The sequence below is a fragment of the Palaemon carinicauda genome, chromosome 6 (genome assembly GCF_036898095.1).
Source record: "Palaemon carinicauda isolate YSFRI2023 chromosome 6, ASM3689809v2, whole genome shotgun sequence".
In the NCBI taxonomy this organism is placed as follows: domain Eukaryota; kingdom Metazoa; phylum Arthropoda; class Malacostraca; order Decapoda; family Palaemonidae; genus Palaemon; species Palaemon carinicauda.
The window spans coordinates 7,164,021-7,185,800 of NC_090730.1; the positions used below are offsets into that span (position 1 = coordinate 7,164,021).

The window sequence follows — 21,780 nt, forward strand, 5'->3', positions numbered from 1 at the left end:
TGTGGATCTGCAACCAGTTTAGCCAAACACAGGCTGTAATTTTCACCCTTCCTCTGCAAATACGAATTTCTTTTCACACCCATAATCACAAGCAACAGCCATCGTTCACTTCTAGAAGAAAAAGAAAGATAAAAAAAAAGTTTGGTAATGGCGCAACAGTATGTCTGAGCTCATCGCAGCCAAGAAGGAAAGTGTTGAGCTTCTGACAGGTAGAGGGAGCCTCGGCTCCTCCCCTGTACTCACGACCTATTTCTAATAATTACCTCGTTAATATACTTAACGGCTGATGCAGCTCAGCCAAAAAAATTTTCCCTGTTTCAAAGAACAGAAAGCCTGTTTACGTATAGGAACAAAACAGAATCTAAGTTACATACAGTATATTTAAACATTACAGTACACCATTCTATAGGCAGTATATAGAAGAAAGGTATTTGGGAGCCAATATTTGTAACTGTGTTACTAGTATTTCTAAAGACCAAGTTCAAAGTTACATGAGCCTAATCAAGTCTTAAATGTTTATAAATCAATTCTCAACAAAAATAAACACAATACAACTTACACATAAAATTATCCACACAGTATTAATTTTAAGGAGTGTCTAACAATATTCATACAGGCAAATCCAGATTCAGATAAGACTGTCTATGACTATAGAGGAACATGCAATATTGGAATTTATCTTAATCAGGTAGTGAGGATAAAAGATTTAAAGAGAGTGCCTAAGGTACTAACCAAGATTAGCCACAGCTAAGAGAACATCTTTGAACAGGTGTACAGCTATAGAATAGGTCTGCGTTAGGTATTTTAATGTTCTGTAGGTTGAATGCATCAATTTTGTATCACTGGTGCAACTCATAACATGGAACAGATACCCCAACAGGAGACCTGGTTTTCTTTTTGATATAAAATGCCTCTGAAAAAGAAGAAAAAAATACAATCCACAAGCTGCATCATTTGACCATTAAAAATCACCTTCCCATTTCACCCACAGATCTTGCACACATCCGCTGCTGGTGAAGCTTAAATTTAAAATGAGTTTCAAGGTTGATGGGGAAACTCTTCCCAGTACTGTACAGGGAAATTTCATCACCACTACAATATACAGAATCATTACTTTACTAGTTTCAGAACTTGAATCAGCATTTAATACGAAAGTCCTAAATTGGGTGTTAAGGTTCAAGTGTTTAGAGGTGCTTTGTAACTTAAAGCCCCTCCATGTACACTCTTTTCACCAGAATAAGATATGTACAGTATATCCCAATTATTAAATCTGAAAGCCTAAAAAATCTACTTACCATAAAATAGCCTTCTTCAATGTGTTTCTGCACAGTGTCAGGGGTAAGGTCAGAGAAACTATCCGATCTCTGATTAAAAGGCCAAGTAAGCGTATCTGGAAAAAAAATGCCACATTTTGTTAAGAGTACATTAACATTAAATTAGGCTAAAAATAGTGAGAATAAAAATATTATGATGGACTTTTGGTTGTACTAGTTTTGGGCAGTTTTAAGTAATTTGTATTTTTCCTAACAGTACTTACCTCGAACTATTTTCTTAGGAGTATCTGGGATCTCCTTCCCATCCAACCAGAGTTTTGTGTAGTTTACCCTAAACCTATTTTCTATGAGGGGTAACCTCAGGCAGAGTGATATGCGCCCTGAGGCTAACCCCGGGTCAGAGAGCATGCTTGCTCAGGTCTCGACCTCCATTAAGTTCTAGGTAGCTAAGGTCACTAAGAATACCAGGGGACCCTCAGGGAAGGCAGGGTGGGCCATTACCCGAAAGTAGTTCGAGGTAAGTACTGTTAGGAAAAATACAAATTACTTAAAATTTGTGATTTGTTCCAACACGAAGTACTTACCTCGAACTACTTTCTTAGGAGAATTATACTTTAGGAGGTGGGTGTGGCCCTTAACAGTTCTTGAGACCGTGCTGAGGAATATCCAGAGACCTAGAAAGGAGGCTAGGTCGTGTTAACCCCATAGAAAATCGAGAGAGAGGAAACTACACAAAAACCCATCTTAGTGTCTAAGAAACTCACCTGTGCAAGAAATCCTAGGAGGCATGTCTTCCCCCCCGTTGAGGTACTTGTCTCCGGCTCAGGGCCCTCTCTGAACCCACTTGAAGCGGAAAAAAGGGGAAGGAAGTACAAGGGGGTTTAAGGAACGAACCTGTGTCTCTTGTGCTTGTTACCCGCGGTTATCACTGAGGCTATACCTTTAAACCGTTTGGAGCGTGGAAACGACGGTACCTATCGAGAACCCGTCCAGGGATTTTCTTGAATAGTCTTTCAAATAGTGAGCAGTGAAGGTAGACTGGTTCGCCCAGGTGCCTGCCCTCAGGAACTGGCCCACTGCCATATTCTTCTCAAAAGCCAATGTAGTACTAAAGCCCCTAATGTCATGGGGCCTGGGCTTTCCTGGCAGGGGGATTCCTGCCTCTATGGTAAGCAGCTCTTCTAGGAGAAGGACACTCCAAAATCAAACCATTGTTCTCTAGTCTTGGGTAGTGCCATAGCCTCTGTACCATGGTCTTCCACTGTCTTGGGTTAGAGTTCTCTTGCTTGAGGGTACAATCAGGCACACTATTCTATTTAATTTCTCTTCCTCTTGTTTTGTTAAAGTTTTCATAGTTTATATAGGAAATATTTATTTTAATGTTACTCTTCTTAAAATATTTTATTTTTCCTTCTTTCCTTTCCTTACTGGGCTATTTTCCCTGTTGGGGCCCCTGGGCTTATAGCATTTTGCTTTTCCAGCTAGGGTTGTAGCTTAGCAAATAATAATAATAATAATAATACTGTAGGCCCTGATGATGACCTGCTGCAGCCAGAAGGAGATGGTTTTTTTCGAGACTGGCTTCTTCACGAGGCCTGTGGAAACAAAAAGGCTTTTGATCTCGGGGCAGAGTCTGGCTGTCCTCTCCAAGTATTTCCTCAACGCCCTGACGGGGCACGGGCGCAAATCCTTTGAGTCGTCCGACAGGGGGATTGCCGGAATTGAGAACCCTTCAAACCTGGGGTCCCACATGGCAGGATTCTGGGTCTTCGCTACGAAGGAAGGGACGAACTTGAACGTGACTTCCCGCCAACCTTTCGAGTGAGCCATTTCGTAGGACAGACCATGGATCTCGCCCACCCGTTTAGCCGAAGCTACGCCAGCAAGAAAACTGTCTTGAGAGTGAGATCCCTGTCCACGATGTCTTTCAGGGGCTCGAACGGGGGTTTGGTTAACATTTTCAGGACCCTTGCCACTTCCCATTGTGGCACCTTTGCAGCTTGCGGGGGCATGATTGCTCGAAACTTTTAATGAGCATTGAGATATGCCTGGAGTTACCCAGGTCTATGCCTTTCAGGAGAAAAACTTGGCCCAGAGCAGCACAGACTCCCTTGATGGCCGGGATGGACATGTTGACCACGTCCCAGAGGTAAATTAGGAAGTCCGCTATCTGCGGGATGGAGGCCCTCAGGGGCCTGATGTCCCTAGCGGTGCACCATTTGGTAAAAGTGGCCCACTTAGCCTGGTAGACCACTGCTGGTGACTGTCTCAGGTAGCCCGACATCCTCGTTGCTGTACTCAACGAATAGCCCTCCCTCCTCAGGAAGCGCACGATAACCTCCACGCGTGAAGGCGAAGGGACCGAGGATTCTCATGGAATCTTTGGAAGTGTGGTTGCCGGAGAAAGTCTGGCCCGTCCAGAAGGGGCCAGGGCGGCTGTTGTGCTAGATCCCTTAGGTCCACGAACCATTCTCTCTCCGGCCACCAGGGCGCTACAAAGTCATCCACAGATTGTCCGCCCTTCTTACTCTATTGAGGACCTGCCTGAGCATCCCGAATGGGGGAAAAGCGTACAAGTCAAGATTGTCCCAAGGATGTTAGAAGGCGTCCTCGAACGCCGCTTTTGGGTCTGGCACAGGAGAACCGGAAACGGAGAGCTGTGCGTTCAACCTTGTTGCGAAGAGGTCCATCACTGACAAACCCCATTTTTGAATGACGATTCTGGCTACTTCCGGGTGCAGAGACCATTCGGACCCTACCACCTGCCTCATCCTGCTGAGGCCGTCGGCGAGGACGTTCCTTTTCCCCGGAATGAACCTTGCCGAGATTCTGATCTGCTCCACTTCGGCCCACTCCAGAAGTTCTAATGTGAGGACGCACAGCTCCTTCGACCTTAGGCCTCCCTGTTTCTTTATGTAAGCCACCACCGTGGCGTTGTCGCACATCAGAGCCACGGTGTTTCCCTGGAGTAGGTGGATGAACTCCTGGCACGCCCTTCGTACTTCCCTCATCTCTAGCACGTTTATGTGCTGGGTCTTCTCTTGGGCCGTCCAGCTCCCTCTTGCTGACTTCCCTAGGAGATGGGCACCCCACCCCTCCTTCAATGCGTCCGTGAACAGGAGCATCTCCGGGGGGTCGGCTGCAAAGGGCATCCCCTTGAGGGTGTTCGTCCTGCAGCCACACCATTCTAGGACCTGTTTCATCTTCGGGAACACCGGGATCACCCTGTGGGGGGAGTCCCTCTGGTTCCAGTTCTCTTTCATGTTCCACTGGATCTCCCTGAGCTTCAGGGTAGGCTCCGGATTGAGAGGGTGCTAATTGTAAAAATATTTGCCAAAAATACACTAATCAAGACAGGCTAATGAAATTTTGAGGCATTATTAGCACTATAATAAGGCATATCCTCTGTAAGTTTTATCATCCTACAGGGAAAATAAAGGATTTTATGAATAAAAATGTGAAAATTGGAGCTAGCGACTTAAAGTTGTTTGGTGACCAGTGAGAAACTAATGTCTTGAATTGAAATTCGCTCTGTAATTATGTTTGTTTATCCATATGGAACAAGCAGACCAAGTTTTATCAAAATCGAACAGTAAATAAGCACACAGAAAGAAAAAAACGAGGAGGTTAGGTTAGGTTAGGTAGTGATGGTGATGGAGGGATACCTAGAAATAAATATTCACCAAAAATTAAAATTTCGATTTAGGGAAAAAACCTTCTGTGTTTTTCTAGGTATTATGTCACTTAATGGCCTAAAACATCTAAATATTATATTACTTAAGGCATAAGAGCAGGACAAGCAAAGAAATACACCCCTCTCCCGAAAAAGAAAAAACGAGAAATATTTCTTTGCTTGTCCTGCTCTTATGCCTTAAGTATACGAGAAATATTTCTTTGCTTGTCCTGCTCTTATGCCTTAAGTAATATAATATTTAGATGTTTTAGGCCATTAAGTGAGGAACGCTCCACACGATTTACCAGCCATAGGCCCAGGACAACGGTGGGGATGCTCCACGAGGCAGGAGAAAGCACCACGAGACACAAGAACGCGCAGGGAAAGCACAAAGGGACCACGTGGGTACCGCGTGAGACACAAAGGGGTCGGGGACACACAAAGTCACACTGGGATTATGAGAGCGGCGAGATGATATCGCGAGGCGACCAGAGAACTTACTGGAGGTCGAGACCTGAGCAAGCATGTTCTCTGACCCGGGGTTAGCCTCAGGGCGCATATCACTCCGCCTGAGGTTACCCCTAATAGAAAATGGGTTTAGGGTAAACTACACAAAACTCTGGTCGGATGGGAAGGAGATCCCAGATACTCCTAAGAAAAGCATTACCGTATGAAGACTTCATACTTAATGTGAGTAGCCATATGCATAAGAAAAAAATAATTCTGTTAAAGAGATCTGCTTCAATTAATCAAGAAACACATCTCTCTTGAACTGATGTACTATAAATGCTTTACTGCAGGAGAGGGCATCCACTGTAGGGCAACAATTTATACAGTATTTACAAAACATCATACTTTCATACATTGTACATTCAATTTCCTTATACAATGAACATACCAATGTCTTAAATGGTCAAAAACTGTCCAAAATAATAGTGGTTGGTAAATTAATTAGAAAACTGTTCTCTGGTTAGAAAATTACCCGAGTACTGGTTGCAAAGCATTCTTGTCCTGTGTTATGAAGGTTTGATTTGGTAACAGGAAAAAACACTGAGTCAAGTTGAAATACCTAAGTCCAGAAAACTATCAAGCCAAATTTCTCCTTTTGGAAAGCTAATTAAGTCGTTTAAGTACTTGTTAAAACAAGACACTAGCGTTTTGGCAAGCAGGGTGATAAGTGGAGCAGGTGATGAAAAAACTTGGTATTATGCTCTAGCAATACTATCTGTCAGTCCTGTCTTGTCCTGTCACACAATAATAAAAAATTTAAAAGTAATTTGTATTTTTCCTACCTATACATACTGTACTGTGAAGGTTGTCTGGTGTTCACCATTCAAACTAAATAGATTAGAAAAAGAATAAACAGCCTTGGATGGGATGCAATAGTCCATTTGTACTCATTGCAGCTAAGACAAAAGTGAGGAGTCTTCGACAGGTGGGTGATGATACCTGCGCGCACCACCTGTCGTTAACTACCTTCTCAACGAATTCAACAAACATTTAATCTCCGCTGATGACATTCCTTACTTTCAGAGATGAAAGGTTTCTATACGTGTAGGAACAATAACAAGTGTCAACAATGACTAGAATATAAAATTTTCAAAAGATTAATACTTTCAAGTAACAATTTATTACCTTGGGTATATAACTGAAGAGGACTTAAGGTAAAGAAAGGAATTGTTGGAGGCTGTAGAACTGCATGTTTTTCTTCAACATCCATAAAAGACACATTTGCACATTCTATAAACAAAAAATTATACATTAACACATTCTGTTATATATTTTTATAAAAAGGTTTTACAAAAAATAACTTTTTGTATTCTATGTATCAAAGGCTGGAAACCAATGATAATCACGTTCCTTTAATCTAACTACAGTGTACACAATACTATGAAGAAATTTCAGAATCCAAATATTAATAGAGGCACCTAGAATGCCATGAAATACTACTAGCAATTTTAAATATATATCAATACAAATAAGTAAAAAATTTAGCCAATTTTTAAAATGAACTCAAATTGTCTTAAATAGATAAAGTGAAATATGGAAAAAATTTTCTTTAAATAATATGGTATTTTCATTATAAAATAAATTTTTGAACATACTTACCCGGTAGTTATATATATAGCTTACGTCCCCGACGTCAACGGCAGAAAATTCGAAACTCGCGCCAATCACCAATTGGATAGCCAGGTGTACCACCCCTGCGCCCTAGCGAGGTACCTAGGAACCATTCCAGGAACCCTCATATATTCCATGCCTCTAGTCTCTTAGAGGGGAGGAGGGTGGGACTTTGATTATATATAACTACCGGGTAAGTATGTTCAAAAATTTATTTTATAATGAAAATACCATTTTCAAACATAAGACTTACCCAGTAGTTATATATATAGCTGATTAACACCTTTGGTGGAGGGTTAGAGACAGCTAGTATATCTGGAATTTTTCTTAAGAATTAATTAAAACAAACTGAAGGGTTCGTACCTGATAAGGAAGCTGACTTCAATGATTCTGTCTCATTATGACTGCTAGCCTTATGAGATCCAGCGATCCTCCCAGGGGGGTGAAGATCTCTAGGGACTGTCAAACCGGTGTACAGTATATACCTCATTATGACAGAACCTCCTCCAATAACCAGTTCCGGGAGCTCTTCAAGGAACAAAATTGACCACCTGACTAATATCAATGATTTTGGAAGACTGACGCAGTCTCCACAAACAACCATAAAAACAAATAAAAGTTCCAAGAGAAGAAAAGGTTATTGGGATTATGGGAACGTAGTGGTGGATCCTTCACCCACTACTGCACTCGCTATCACGAATGGTCCCAGAGTGTAGCAGTCCTCATAAAGAGTCTGGACACGATTAAAATAGTGTGAAGTGAACACAGATTTATTCCCCCAAAAGGTTGTGTCCATAATGCTCCACCACAATCTATTCTGCTTGAAGGTCATTCAAGTTGTTATAGTACTAACCTCATGCGTCTTGACCTTAGAAACTTCAGGCCAGTCTCACTGTAATGTGTATGAGCCTCTCTTATAAGTCTGATGAAGAATGAAAGGACATTCTTGACATCTGAAAAATGAGGGCTTCTTAATCGAGCACCAAAGAGCTTTCGACTTGCCTTGCAACTCTTTCATATTGCCTGGATAGAACTTCAGGGTTCTTACTGGACACAGGACTCTCTCCAACTCCTCGTCAACCATATCCGAAAAATTTGGAAACTCAAAAGCCTTAGGTCAAGGTTGAGAAAGGCGGTCTTTCCTGGCGAGAAAGCCTAACTGCAATGAGCAGATAGCTTCGTTATCTCGAAAGCCAACGTTTTACTAAAACGTATGAATTAACTGATTCTATTAGATGTCACAAGACTAACAAAAAAAATAATTTTCATCGAGAGGTCCTTAAAATGAAGATGAAAGCAAGTGCTCAAGTTTGTCACTCATAAGGAACTTCAGGATTGAGTCCAGGATCCAAGCTGGTGAATCCTGGTTGTTTGATGTTACAAAGAAGTTGAGAAATTCCTGTAGGACTTCATCAATCGAAAGGTCCAAGATACTGTGTCTGACAACAGTCGCTAACACACACCTGTATCCCTTAATGGAAGAGGATGAACAAATGAGCTTCCTTCTAGGGTAAAACAGGAAGTCAGCAATCTGAGTTGTAGAGATACTGGAACAGAAAACAGAGTTGACTCTGCACCATTCTCTAAAGCCTCCCATTTGGATTGACAAATCCTGATGGTAGAAGTTCTTATTGCTCTTGTAAAAGACTTAGCTGCCTCTTTCGAAAACCTCTATTCCTGTGAGGTTTCAAAAGGTTGAAGGTAGCTAGAAGAAGAGCTTGGAGACTAGAAAGGAGACTTTCCAAGAGAGGTTGTTTGAGTAAAACTACTCTTAATGGAAGACTTCTAGGAGAGTCCACCATCTATTCCAGTATCTCTGTGAACCATCCTCTTGAGGGCCAAAAGGCGGCCACTAAAGTCACCTGGTCCCTTCGTGCGGCACAAAGTTTTGTGTCACCTTGTAAAGGAAATAGAACGAGGAAAACGAACACATCTAGATTGGACCAGACTAACAGGAAAGCGTCTATGTGGACTGCTTCGAGATCTGGCACCGGAGAGCAGTAAGTTTCTAGTCTCTTTGTCTGTTAAGTCACGAATAGGACTATACAAGAACAACACCAAAGTCGCCACAGATTCTTGCAGATTTCTCGATGGAGTGTCCATTCTCCAGCTGAGACTGTTCTGCCATAAGTTCTTCTCTTTTTGAAAGAACCTTGTTAGAAGGAAAACATTCTCCTTAGCCCAGATGAGAAGACTCCTCTCAGTCCCGTAAAGGAACCTCGAGTGGGTTCCGTCTTGCTTGGCAATGAAAGCCAAATCTGGGGTGTGATCGGCATAGACCTGCACCACTTTGTTCCAAACTGATCCTTCAAAGCTTTTTGAGAGCCAACTGGACTGCCAACAGTTCTTTTGGGTGATGAGGAAGCTCCTCTGATCCTCTGTCCAAAGTCCCGAAGCTTACAAGTAGGTAGTAGGTTGGCCAGGGCACCAGCCGCCCGTTGAGATACTACCACTAGAGAGGTATTGGATCCTTTGACTGGCCAGACAGTATTGCATTGGACCCCTCTCTCTAGTCACGGCTTATTTTTTCTTTGCCTACACTTACACGGAATAGTCTGGCCTATTCTTTACATATTCTCGTCTTTCCTCATACATCTGACAACAATGAGATACTTACACTTCTTCACCAAGGGGTTAATTTACTGCACTGCAATTTGTTCAGTGTACTTTCCTCTTGGTAAGGGTAGAAGAGACTCTTTAGCTATGGTAAGCAGCTCTTCTAAGAGAAGGACACTCCAAAATTAAACCATTGTCCTCTAGTCTTGGATAGTGCCATAGCCTCTGTACCATGGTCTTCCACTGTCTTGGGTTAGAGTTCTCTTGCTTGAGGGTACACTCGGGCACACTATTCTATCTTATTTTTTTTTTCTTCCTCTTGTTTTTTTTAAATGGTGTGTTGGGCAGGCTTAATAGAAGGGCCATGGATGCCTGGTGGTTTATCAAGAGGTTGTCTTTTCCTTTTTCTGATTTTTTCTTCTCAAAACCATCCTTACTGTCCTCCCTTCAGTTGAAGTGGCTATCCTGGAGGGTATTTAGCCTTGCATGGTGTATCGGCTCCTCCATGTTGACCAGTTTTTCCGACTTTTTACTATAGTCTATGGATATCATCAATCACTTTTATTATTATTCTGTACATATTGTTTTTGTTTTAATTCTTGTTAATCTAGTTATTAAGTATGATGTCTCTTTTTTATTTCTATTAATTCTTATGCTGTCTGGAGACATTGAGCAAAATCCGGGACCAGTACGTCCTAGATTTCGTCAATGTCGGCTTATGTATTGCAATATTCGTGGTCTTCATGCAAATATCCGAGACCTTACAGTTGCGTCCAGACAGTATGATATTCTTTTGTGCTCAGAAACTTTGGTTTCTAATATGAGGCACTCATCTGAGCTCCTTATAAATGGTTTTAAGAAGCCAATAATGCTGAAACGTGATTCCATTCCTAGGGCCAGGGGAATGGCGGTGTATATTAGGACCGAGTACCCTGCTTCTCATAAGTCCTGCTATCAATGTGGATGTCATGAGATTCAGGTAATAAAAGTTTGTGGCAGGCATAACAACTTTTATTTGTGTTCAATCTACCGGAATCCAGACATGGATGATTCTATCTTTGATTGTCTTCTTACCATTATGGCTAAGATACAAGAAGATGATAGAAAGGCTTCGTTTGTCTTTGTTGGTGATTTTAATGCTCACCATAGGGAGTGGTTGAGTTCTATCTCTCCTACCGATCGCCATGGCTTAAGAGCTTTAGACTTTGCCTCAGAATCAGGCTGTGAGCAAATCATAAATGAAGCTACTCACAGGTCTGGTAATTGCTTGGACCTCGTATACACTGACTCCCCTGGCGTTATAACTAGTAAGGTTGGTTCTCCAGTCGGGACTTCTGATCATGCCTTGATTTCATTATTAGTGAAGACTGAGCAGCCTGTCCCTGATATATCATATTCTTGTAAAATTTATATGAAATCCCAAGCAGACTGGAATGGGATTTTGCATGATCTTTTGTGCTTGAATTGGTCACAATTATATAATAGTGTAGATCCTGTTGTCCCTTTGAATGAGAATCTAGTCAACATAATTGATAGGCGTATCCCTTCTCGTGTGCTAAGGTACCGAATGAAGGACAAACCGTGGTTCAATGATGATTGTAGACGTGCCTATTTGGAGAAGCAGGAGGCCTATCACCTTTGGAAGGGTAACAGATCAGATTTGACCTGGAACAACTATACTCAGCTTCGAGCTTTTGCTCAGAGAGTTTATGCCTCAACTGAAAAGGAGTACAATTTAATCATAAAAGAAACCCTCTCTGGTACAACTCAGGAACATAAATGGTGGTCTACCCTTAAATCTGCACTCTTTGGTGTAGATGCAACAGTTCCTCCTTTACTTAAACCAGATGGCTCAGTCACTCACTGTCCAAAGGAAAAGGCAACCCTTTTGGCTGATGTTTTTGACAGTAAACAGAGTAATGAAAAACTTGAACTTCCTCATTCCTGTTTTCCTGAGGCTAAACTAACTAGTTTAGCTTTTCGATCTCGTGAGATTAAAGCTCTGTTGATGGACCTTGATGCTTATGGAGGTGTAGACCCTAATGGTATTTTTCCTTTGTTTTTTATAAAGACAGCAGATTTCTTAGCTCCAAAGTTATCTGTTATTTTACGCAAGTTAGCAAGAAGAGGAGCTTTTAGCACTTGTTGGAGAATTGGTAATGTTACTCCTCTATGTAAATGTGTTTGTGGTAGCTCAAGTCCCACTGATTACCGCCCAATTTCCATAACTCCCATATTATCTAAAGTTTTTGAACGTCTTCTGGCAAAACGTCTTAATAGGTTTGCTGAAGGTAATCATCTATTCCCTAGTTTGCAATTTGGTTTTCGGAAAGGCCTTGGAGCATGTGATGCCCTTCTTACAATCTCCAATGCAGTACAGAAATCCCTTGATTGTGGTCGGGAAGTTCGTATGATTGGCCTTGATTTTAGTGCTGCCTTTGACCGTGTTAATCATGAGGCCCTTGTTTTCAAACTGAAACAGTTGGGAGTGGGTGGGTCGTTTCTTAGCATTATTATTGATTTTTTAAGTAGTAGATCTCAAAGAGTTGTTGTTGATGGGCACCATAGTGAGTATAGGAATGTGATATCCGGTGTTCCACAGGGTAGTGTTCTTGGCCCATTACTTTTCATACTATATACACATGACATGTGGTTTGGCCTAGAAAATAAGCTCGTTGCATATGCAGATGATGCTACTCTCTTTGCATCAATTCCATCCCCTGAATGTAGATCTGGGGTTGGTGAATCCCTTAATAGAGATTTAGCTAAAATTAGTGCATGGTGCAAATTATGGGGTATGAAGTTGAATCCTAACAAAACTCAAAGTATGATTGTAAGTAGGTCAAGGACGGTGGCTCCTCAACATCCGGATCTCAGTATTGATAATGTTTCTTTAAATTTGTATGACTCTTTCAAAATTTTAGGCGTGATTCTTGACAGCAAATTTACTTTTGAGAAACATATAAGGTCTGTGTCTTCTTCAATTGCACAAAAAATTGGCTTATTGAGAAAGTCTTTTAAGATATTCGGTGATCAATCTATTCTGAAGAAGTGTTTTAATTCTTTTATTCTACCTTGTTTTGAGTATTGTTCTCCTGTCTGGTCTTCAGCTGCTGATTCTCATCTTAATTTGTTGGACAGAAACTTACGGTCTATTAAATTTCTTATTCCTGATCTAGATATTAATCTCTGGCACCGTCGATCAATTAGTTCATTATGCATGTTGCATAAGATTTTTCATAACTCTGACCATCCTTTACATTCAGATCTCCCTGGACAATTCTATCCTGTTCGTAATACTAGGCAGGCAGTTAATTCTAATAGCCAGGCCTTCTCCATCATAAGACTCAATACTACGCAGTACTCTAGAAGTTTTATTCCAGCTGTTACCAAGTTGTGGAATGATCTTCCTAATCGGGTTGTTGAATCAGTAGAACTTCAAAAGTTCAAAGTTGGAGCAAATGCTTTTTTGTTGACCAGACGGACATGAGTCTTTTTATAGTTTATATATGACATTTTTGTTGTTGACGTTGTTAATAGTTTATATAAGATATATCTCTTTTGACATTACTTTTTTTTAGAATGATTTATTGTTAATTTGTTCTCTTCAGTTATTTATTTCCTTATTTCCTTTCCTCACAGGGCTATTTTTCCCTATTGGAGCCCCTGGGCTTATAGCATCTTGCTTTTCCAATGAGGGTTGTAGCTTGGATAGTAATAATAATAATAATAATAATACAACTGTCTAGTGTTGGTCCCACCCCGAATCCGAGGCGACAAGACACAACACAAGGTCTAAGATCCTCTGTTCAAAAGGGGTAACCTTCTGGAAGTTTGACTGGATCGAACCACCACTGAAGGCAACTTCTCATGGCATCCTAAAAGAGATGCATATCGACTCAAGACCTTCTCCTTGTCCCAAAATGATTGAGGTTGAAATGGAGAGAATAAAGATAACTCACATAAGGACCATAGCTTCTAGCTTCTGACTGGCCGGGAATCGAACCCTGGTCCAGGAAAACTAGGATGAAAAATGACATAACAATGGTCACAAAGAAAGAATCAGTCTTCCCAGGGAAAAAACCCCCTCCCAAAGAGGAGAGGTTTCCCAACATACTCATCCACTTCCGCGCAGAACACTTCTGTATCTTTAGAAAGATTGCAGTTTCCAGAAGGCTTCCCCCGTTCTAAGAGGAGACGTAAAAGCCTGAAAAAACTTGACTCTGAATCACCATCCTTAAATAAAGTACTGTATTTTCTGTGATGGTGTCAGAAGATCTAACGGAACTAGTGACGTGTTTATCAGTATACATATATCAAGGTCCTGACCCCTGGCATCAAGGAAACCCAGATCACCGCCTATGTCGCCGCATTTTACTAAGGCTAGACGCTTGACAAAAAACTTTTGTGATAAAAGAGATCGGAACTAAGGCGTCCTAATCTCGACATTCGATTCGACTAGTGTCACCACGAAGTCCGAGGTTCTCATGTTTAATGTCATGCCTCGTTCTAGATCTCCGACGTCGAGTGTCCTGAAAGACAGGGCGCCGAGCGCCCTGTAAGACGTGGCGCCGAGCTTCCTGTAAAACGTGGCGCCAAGCGTCCTGAAAAACGTGGTGCCGAGCGTCCTGAAAGACGAGGCGCCGAGCGTCCTGTAAGACGTGGCGCCGAGCTTCCTTTAAGACGTGGAGCCGAGCTTCCTGTAAGACGTGGAGCCGAGATTCCTGTAAGACGTGGAGCCGAGCGTCCTGTGAGATGTGGCGCCGAACATCCTGGAAGGTGTGGCGCCAAGCTTCCTGTCAGACGTGGCGCCGAGAGGTTAACAGAGCAAGACGCCGAACGTCCTATAAGACGTGGTGCTAAGCGTCCTGGTGTCAGAAGAGACTCGTCTTGTTGACAGGAATACGCAATTCTTCAGAAAGGTTCAAAGTTATCTGAAAATCCTTCATGAAGATCGTAAGAAAAAGCTCTGATGAGTCAATCATCCAGATACAGGGAGGCTCTGATGTCTCTTGAGTGCAGTATTCTGCTACATTAGCAAAAGTTTAATTGCAAAGCCTGCCTCTTAAACTCCTCTCTAGATCTGGGAGAGAGATCTATTGGAGCTAAAACTAAAGGAGGTTTCCCTATGAAAAGAAATTGTAATCCTCCTTCAGAAGATGTACTGACCAAAGGTCTGCTCCCCTCTTCTCCCAAGATTGCCAGAAGTTATGCAGTCTGGCTCTACTGCCTGAAGGCGAAAGCAGTCAGACTCTGCTTCGCCTTGTGACCAGGCTGACATGAGACTTTAAATAGTTCATGATTTCAATGTCTCCATGGAGAACTTTGACTTCTGAACGAAGGTATTGAGAGCAGTTACATCCAGGACCGGATAAAAGCCTCCCTCTCCCAAAAGAGAGACATTTGATGTTGCGAAGATTATTTTGCAGAGGGGTCTTATCAGAGATACTAACAAAGGAGGTTTCAATAGGAAAAAGATTTCGCATCCATCCTTTAGGAATAGCACGGACCTCAAAGTTATCCTGCCCCATTGTCTGGATTCCTTAAGAGACTCAGTGACCCACCCAGGGGGCTGTAAAGATCTCTGTGAGGCTGCAACAAGGTCCTCGACCTTAACGTGGTTAGACCTCCACCCTTGCTATCCTGGAATACCTGATAAGGAAGATGGCTTCATGGGTTTATATGCCTCATTTACTTGAATTCCTTGAGAGACTCAGCAATCCACCCAGGGGGCTGTAACAGTCTCTGTGGAGCTGCCACAAGGTCCTCGACCTTAACGTGGCTAGACCTCCACCCTATTTGACATATCTGTTTTAGACGTTGTTATGACGTTGTTACTGTTTTAAGAATGATTTATTGTTAAATTATTCTCATCATTTATTTAACTCCTTATTTCCTTTCCTCACTGGGAATTTTTACCTATTGGAGCCCTTGGGCTTAAAGCATCTTACTTTTCCAACTAGGGTTGTAGCTTGGCTAGAGATAATAATAAAAATAATCTCATACCCCAGATACAAGATCTAGAGGCCAGGTTATTCAGAGGAAAAAAGAAAGCTGTCTTTCTTTGGTCCTTCCGAGACTCTATATACAGTCTCCCATCATCCTTAAAGCTTCATTTATGACCATGTGTAAATTCAGAGGGTGGCGAACGTGATTCAACAGGCATAAAAAATTTGGAAACTAATCATAAAAACTTTCATGAGTTTCTAAATCAACTGAAGGACGAAAGGAATAAGGATCTTCTCCTTCTGAGAATCTCAAATTCAACAAGAGAAAAGTGATCACCAATGTCTTCTACCGACAACGATCTTGTAAGACGTGGCGCCGAACCTCCTGAAAGACGAGGTGCCGAGCATCCTGACAGACTAGGCGCCGATCGTCCTGAAAGACGTGGCGCCGAGTGTCCTGAAAGACGTGGCGCCGAGCGTTCTGAAAGACGAGGCGCCGATTGTCCTGAAAGACGTGGCGCCGAGCGTCCTGAAAGACTTAGCGCCGAGCGTAAACTAATCTTCATTACGTCACTCGGGGCGTTCGGTTCATCAGAGGGTTCTCATGGCCGACTGGCGCTCTGGAATAAAAACCGTGTCTATGTTGGTTCGTAAGAATTATAGTATTGCTATAATCAGCAAATGTGATGCAATGCAAGACTCTAACAGCAATTTTAGTAGCTTAACATCCAACGCTCTTTGCTTTCCCATGGCAAGGGCAAGCATTCTTGGGAATGTCAACGGGAACGCTCGAGAGGACGTCTGCTCGTGAGCTAACGCCTCTCGTTTCCTTTGGCCGATCGACATTCCTTCTCCCAGGGTTTGGGGAGCTTGGAAGAGGTCTAAGGCTAGGAAAAAACGTCCACTGTGCTGAATAAATAAACTGCACTAATTTAGCACTAAAACTTGCACTTTTAAACTCTTACACAAAAGATCATAACTAGTCCTGCCCATTGTGATAGATCTTTCTCTACTGCCAAGGGCCTGAATGATAATGCAAAATCATTTCTAGTTCTTGCTATATAAAATTGTAACAAAATATTTTTTATAAGATATTACCCTGATATTTTCATTGTAAATAAATGTTTGAACACACTTACCCGGTAGTTACATATAACTACCAGCAAATATAAATGTTATACATACTCACCCGGTAGTTATATACAACTACCGAGAAAGTTACATGATATATGATTCAAATGAACAGATATAGGAATAACATATATATATATAAATGTAAACAACCCTTAATTCTTAAAGGTTCCCAAAAATAGTGATTTGTTACTATTAAAATGAACAGATATCGCAATAACGTATATATATATATATACAGTGATACCTCGGTACTCGACCATAATCCGTTCGAGATCCGTGTTCGACCTCCGATTTGTTCGAGTACCGAATTTTTTTTCCCCATAAGAAATAATGGTATATATTCTATTCCGTTCCCAAGCACTCGAACAGGCCCAAAATATTAATAAAACGTGTACCTAAACAACAATAATTATCTAAATGTGTATGAAATTGGTCAGAAAATCCTATAAAACAATTTTAAACCATTTACTGTACTAAAATAAAACAATTTTAAACCATTTTCTGTACTGTAGTGAACATACCTTTGAGCAGCGGTTCGATGGCATACAGGGATGGATGTGGAGAGGATGGAAGGGGGAGGTTACTGCTTGGAAGGAGAGTCCCCTTCCATGATGTGGCGGGGTAGTTCTCCTTCAGGAGTTATTTCTCTCTCCAATGAAAGGGTGGGCAGATCTATTTCAGGGGTTTCTTCTCTTCTTTGTCTCTTCTTTGGAGGAGAAACAGGCTTTGATGTAGCAGCTTTCTTTTCTTTTGTGAAAAACTGGTCTATTGTTAATTGTTTCTTCCTCCTCTGCAGTATTTTTCGAAAATGATACATGACACTATCATTAAACATATGCACTGCCCGGTTTGCTACTGCAATTTCTGGGTGGTATTTTTCAGCAAAAGCCTGCACATCTGCCCACTTGGAACAAATTTCATTGATGAGAGAACTTGGAACATCCTCCCTTACCTCATCCTCTTCTGAAGATTCCTGCTCCACAATCAGATCCTGCTGCTGTTGTTGTTGCAGGTGCAACAATTCCTCCACAGTCAACTCGGTAGAATGGCTTTCTACAAGCTCATCAATATCATCCTTGTCGACCTCAAGCCCCAAACTCCTGCCCATGACAACAATTTCCTCAACGACATCAGTGTCATCAGAAATTACAGGGGTAGCAGTGCTTGGACCCGCCTCTGGTTGGAAACCTTCAAACTCCCTCTCTGTGACACATGATGGCCACAGCTTACGCCAGGCAGAGTTCAATGTCCTATAGGTCACACCTCGCCAAGCTTGGTCAATCATGTTAACAGAGTTGAGGATGCTGAAGTGTTCCTTCCAGAATTCCTTTAGGGTCAACTTCGTGTCACTGGTCACTTCAAAACACTTTCTGAAAAGGGCCTTGGTATAGAGTTTTTTGAAGTTTGAAATGACCTGTTGGTCCATGGGCTGGAGTATGGGAGTAGTATTGGGGGGCAAGAATTTGATTTTGATAAAGCTGTATTCTTCTTTCAAGTCATCCTCGAGACCTGGAGGATGTGCAGGAGCATTGTCCATAACCAGAAGACATTTCATTGGCAAGCTCTTTTCAATGAGGTAAGCCTTAACCTGGGGGGCAAACACTTCGTTTATCCACTCAGTAAAGAATTGTCTTGTGACCCAAGATTTAGTGTTCGAGCGCCACATAACTGGTAGTGCACTTTTACAAATATTATTTCGTTTGAACACCCGGGGGTTGTCCGAGTGGTACACTAACAAGGGTTTGATCTTGCAATCGCCACTTGCATTTGCACACAGCAACAATGTTAGCCTATCTTTCATTGGCTTGTGACCTGGCATCTTCGTCTCGTCCTTGGTAATGTACGTATTGGCTGGCATTTTCTTCCAAAATAACCCAGTCTCATCACAATTAAAGACTTGTTGTGCGATCAAATTTTGTTCATTTATGTACCGATCGAATTCCCCCACGTATTTATCGGCTGCAATTTGATCCGAACTAGCTGCCTCCCCATGCCTAGTAACACGATGAATACCTGTTCTATTACGAAACTTTTCAAACCAACCCCTGCTCGCTTTAAATGTAAATGAATCACTTTCACTGGTACTCGGACTTTTCTTCACTAATTCTTCATAGATATGCAACGCTTTTTCACAAATGAACGCTTCACTAACACTTTCCCCGGCCAACTGTTTTTCTTTAATAAATATTAAAAGCAACTTTTCCATCTCCTCAATCACTTGTGGCCTTTGCTTAGTTACCGCCGTAACTCCCGTTGCAACATTCGCCTTCTTAATCATTTCTTTATGCTTTAAAAACGTAGAAATGGTCGACTTCGCCATTCCGTATTCTACCGCTAAATCGGACACTCGTACACCATTCTCATATTTCGCTATAATTTCCTTCTTCAACTCGATCGTTGTTCGCACTGTTTTCCTCTTCTCCTTCCCCTTAACACTCATTACTTTCTTGGGACTCATTATGAAAGCTAAAAAAGCAATTAAAAGCACTGAAAATCACTAAATCACAACGAATGCTGATCACGCGTTGTCTGAGTGACGCTCTCGAGAGAACTGATGCTTCCCGAACAAGCGAGAGTGGCCGAGATGGCGCGATCATCACAAAGCCCATGCGGTCGTCACGTGTTCGGCTGGTCGAGTACCGAATTTTTGGTCGAGCACCGCAGCAAAAATTTCTCGAAAATTTTGGTCGAACTCCGAATTGTTCGAGTATAGAGTCGTTCGACTACCGAGGTATCACTGTATATATATATATATATATATATATATATATATATATATATATATATATATATATATATATATATATATATATATATATATATATATATATATATATATATATATATATATATATATATATATATATATATGTAAACAACCCTTAAATCTTAAGGTTTTCCAAAATAGTGGATTGCTACACTTTACAATTGGAACATATATGTGAAAATACGAATAATACTAGAATCCCAACATCGAAAGAAAATAAACAACGATATCAAGAATTGTTGGGACTGCATCGTATTTTCATGAGGACTACGCAGTGAAAAATGTTATTTTGATAATAAGATAAATTTTTGAATATACTTACCCGGTGATTATATAGCTGCAACTCTGTTGCCCGACAGACAACTCTAAGGTAAAAACTCGCCAGCGATCGCTACACAGGTTGCGGGTGTGCCCAACAGCGCCATCTGTCGTCCAGATACCCAGTACTCAATGTAAACAAAGACTCAATTTTCTCCTCGTTCCACTGCGTCTCTATTGGGGAGGAAGGGAGGGTCCTTTAATTTATAATCACCAGGTAAGTATATTCAAAAATTTATTTTATTATCAAAATAACATTTTTCAATATTTAACTTAGCCGGTGATTATATAGCTGATTCACACCCAGGGGGGTGGGTAGAGACCAGCAATATATGTTTACATTATTATGAGCTAAGAGTTTTTATTTCATTTTAGAAGTTATCAAAATAACAAAAACAAAATAAATAGGTACCTGGTAAGGAAGTCGACTTGAACAATTACTCTGCCTTTTAAGTACGTCTTCCTTACGGAGCCTCGCGATCCTCTTAGGATGCTGATCGACCCCTAGGATCTGAAGTATCAAGGGTTGCTACCCATACAACAGGACCTCATCAAAACCCCTAATCTAGGCGCTCTCAAGAAATGACTTTGACCACCCGCCAAATCAACCAGGATGCGAAAGGCTTCTTAGCCTTCCGGACAACCCATAAAAACAACAATAAAAACATTTCAAGAGAAAGATTAAAAGGGTATGGAATTAGGGAATTGTAGTGGTTGAGCTCTCACCCACTACTGCACTCGCTGCTACGAATGGTCCCAGTGTGTAGCAGTCCTCGTAAAGAGACTGGACATCCTTTAGATAAAAAGACGCAAACACTGACTTGCTTCTCCAATAGGTTGCGTCCATTATACTTCGCAGAGATCTATTTTGCTTAAAGGCCACAGAAGTTGCGACAGATCTAACTTCGTGTGTCCTTACCTTCAGCAATGCTTGGTCTTCCTCACTCAGATGGGAATGAGCTTCTCGTATTAACAGTCTGATAAAATAGAATAAAGCATTCTTTGACATAGGCAAAGATGGTTTCTTAACTGAACACCATAAAGCTTCAGATAGGCCTCATAAAGGTTTAGTTCGTTTTAAATAGAACTTAAGAGCTCTCACAGGGCATAAGACTCTTTCTAGTTCATTGCCTACCATATTCGATAAGCTGGGAATATCGAACGATTTCGGCCAAGGTCGAGAAGGTAGCTCATTTTTGGCTAGAAAACCAAGTTGTAGTGAACATGTAGCTTTTTCTGACAAAAATCCGATGTTCTTGCTGAAGGCATTAATCTCACTGACTCTTTTAGCTGTGGCTAAGCATACCAGGAAAAGTGTCTTTAAGGTGAGATATTTCAGGGAGGCTGATTGTAGCGGCTCAAACCTGTCTGACATGAGGAATCTTAGTACCACGTCTAAATTCCAACCAGGTGTAACCAAACGACGCTCCTTTGTGGTCTCAAAAGACTTAAGGAGGTCCTGTAGATCTTTATTGTTGGAAAGATCCAAGCCTCTATGCCGGAAGACCGATGCCAACATGCTTCTGTAGCCCTTGATAGTGGGAGCTGAAAGAGATCGTTCTTTTCTCAGGTATAAGAGAAAGTCAGCTATTTGAGTTACAGAGGTACTGGTCGAGGATACAGATACTGACTTGCACCAGTTTCGGAAGACTTCCCACTTCGATTGGTAGACTCTAAGGGTGGATTTTCTCCTTGCTCTAGCAATCGCACTGGCTGCCTCCTTCGAAAAGCCTCTAGCTCTCGAGAGTCTTTCGATAGTCTGAAGGCAGTCAGACGAAGAGCGTGGAGGCTTTGGTGTACCTTCTTTACGTGTGGCTGACGTAGAAGGTCCACCCTTAGAGGAAGACTTCTGGGAACGTCTACTAGCCATCGAAGTACCTCGGTGAACCATTCTCTCGCGGGCCAGAGGGGAGCAACTAGCGTCAACCTTGTCCCTTCGTGAGAGGCGAACTTCTGCAGTACCTTGTTGACAATCTTGAACGGTGGGAA

General features: G+C 41.7%; 1 protein-coding gene across 2 annotated transcripts in view; it reads right to left on the bottom strand.

The window, feature by feature from the left end:
- Positions 1–21,780, bottom strand: part of LOC137642406 (uncharacterized) — a 96,118-nt gene that overhangs the window by 56,992 nt on the left and 17,346 nt on the right. For both annotated transcript variants that reach the window (XM_068374949.1, XM_068374947.1), the window contains exons 4-6: positions 6,583–6,687; positions 1,296–1,390; positions 733–913 (exon numbers count right to left, since the gene is read on the bottom strand). In XM_068374949.1, the coding sequence (XP_068231050.1) occupies positions 733–913; positions 1,296–1,390; positions 6,583–6,687 (381 nt within the window). The remainder of the gene's footprint in view (positions 1–732; positions 914–1,295; positions 1,391–6,582; positions 6,688–21,780) is intronic.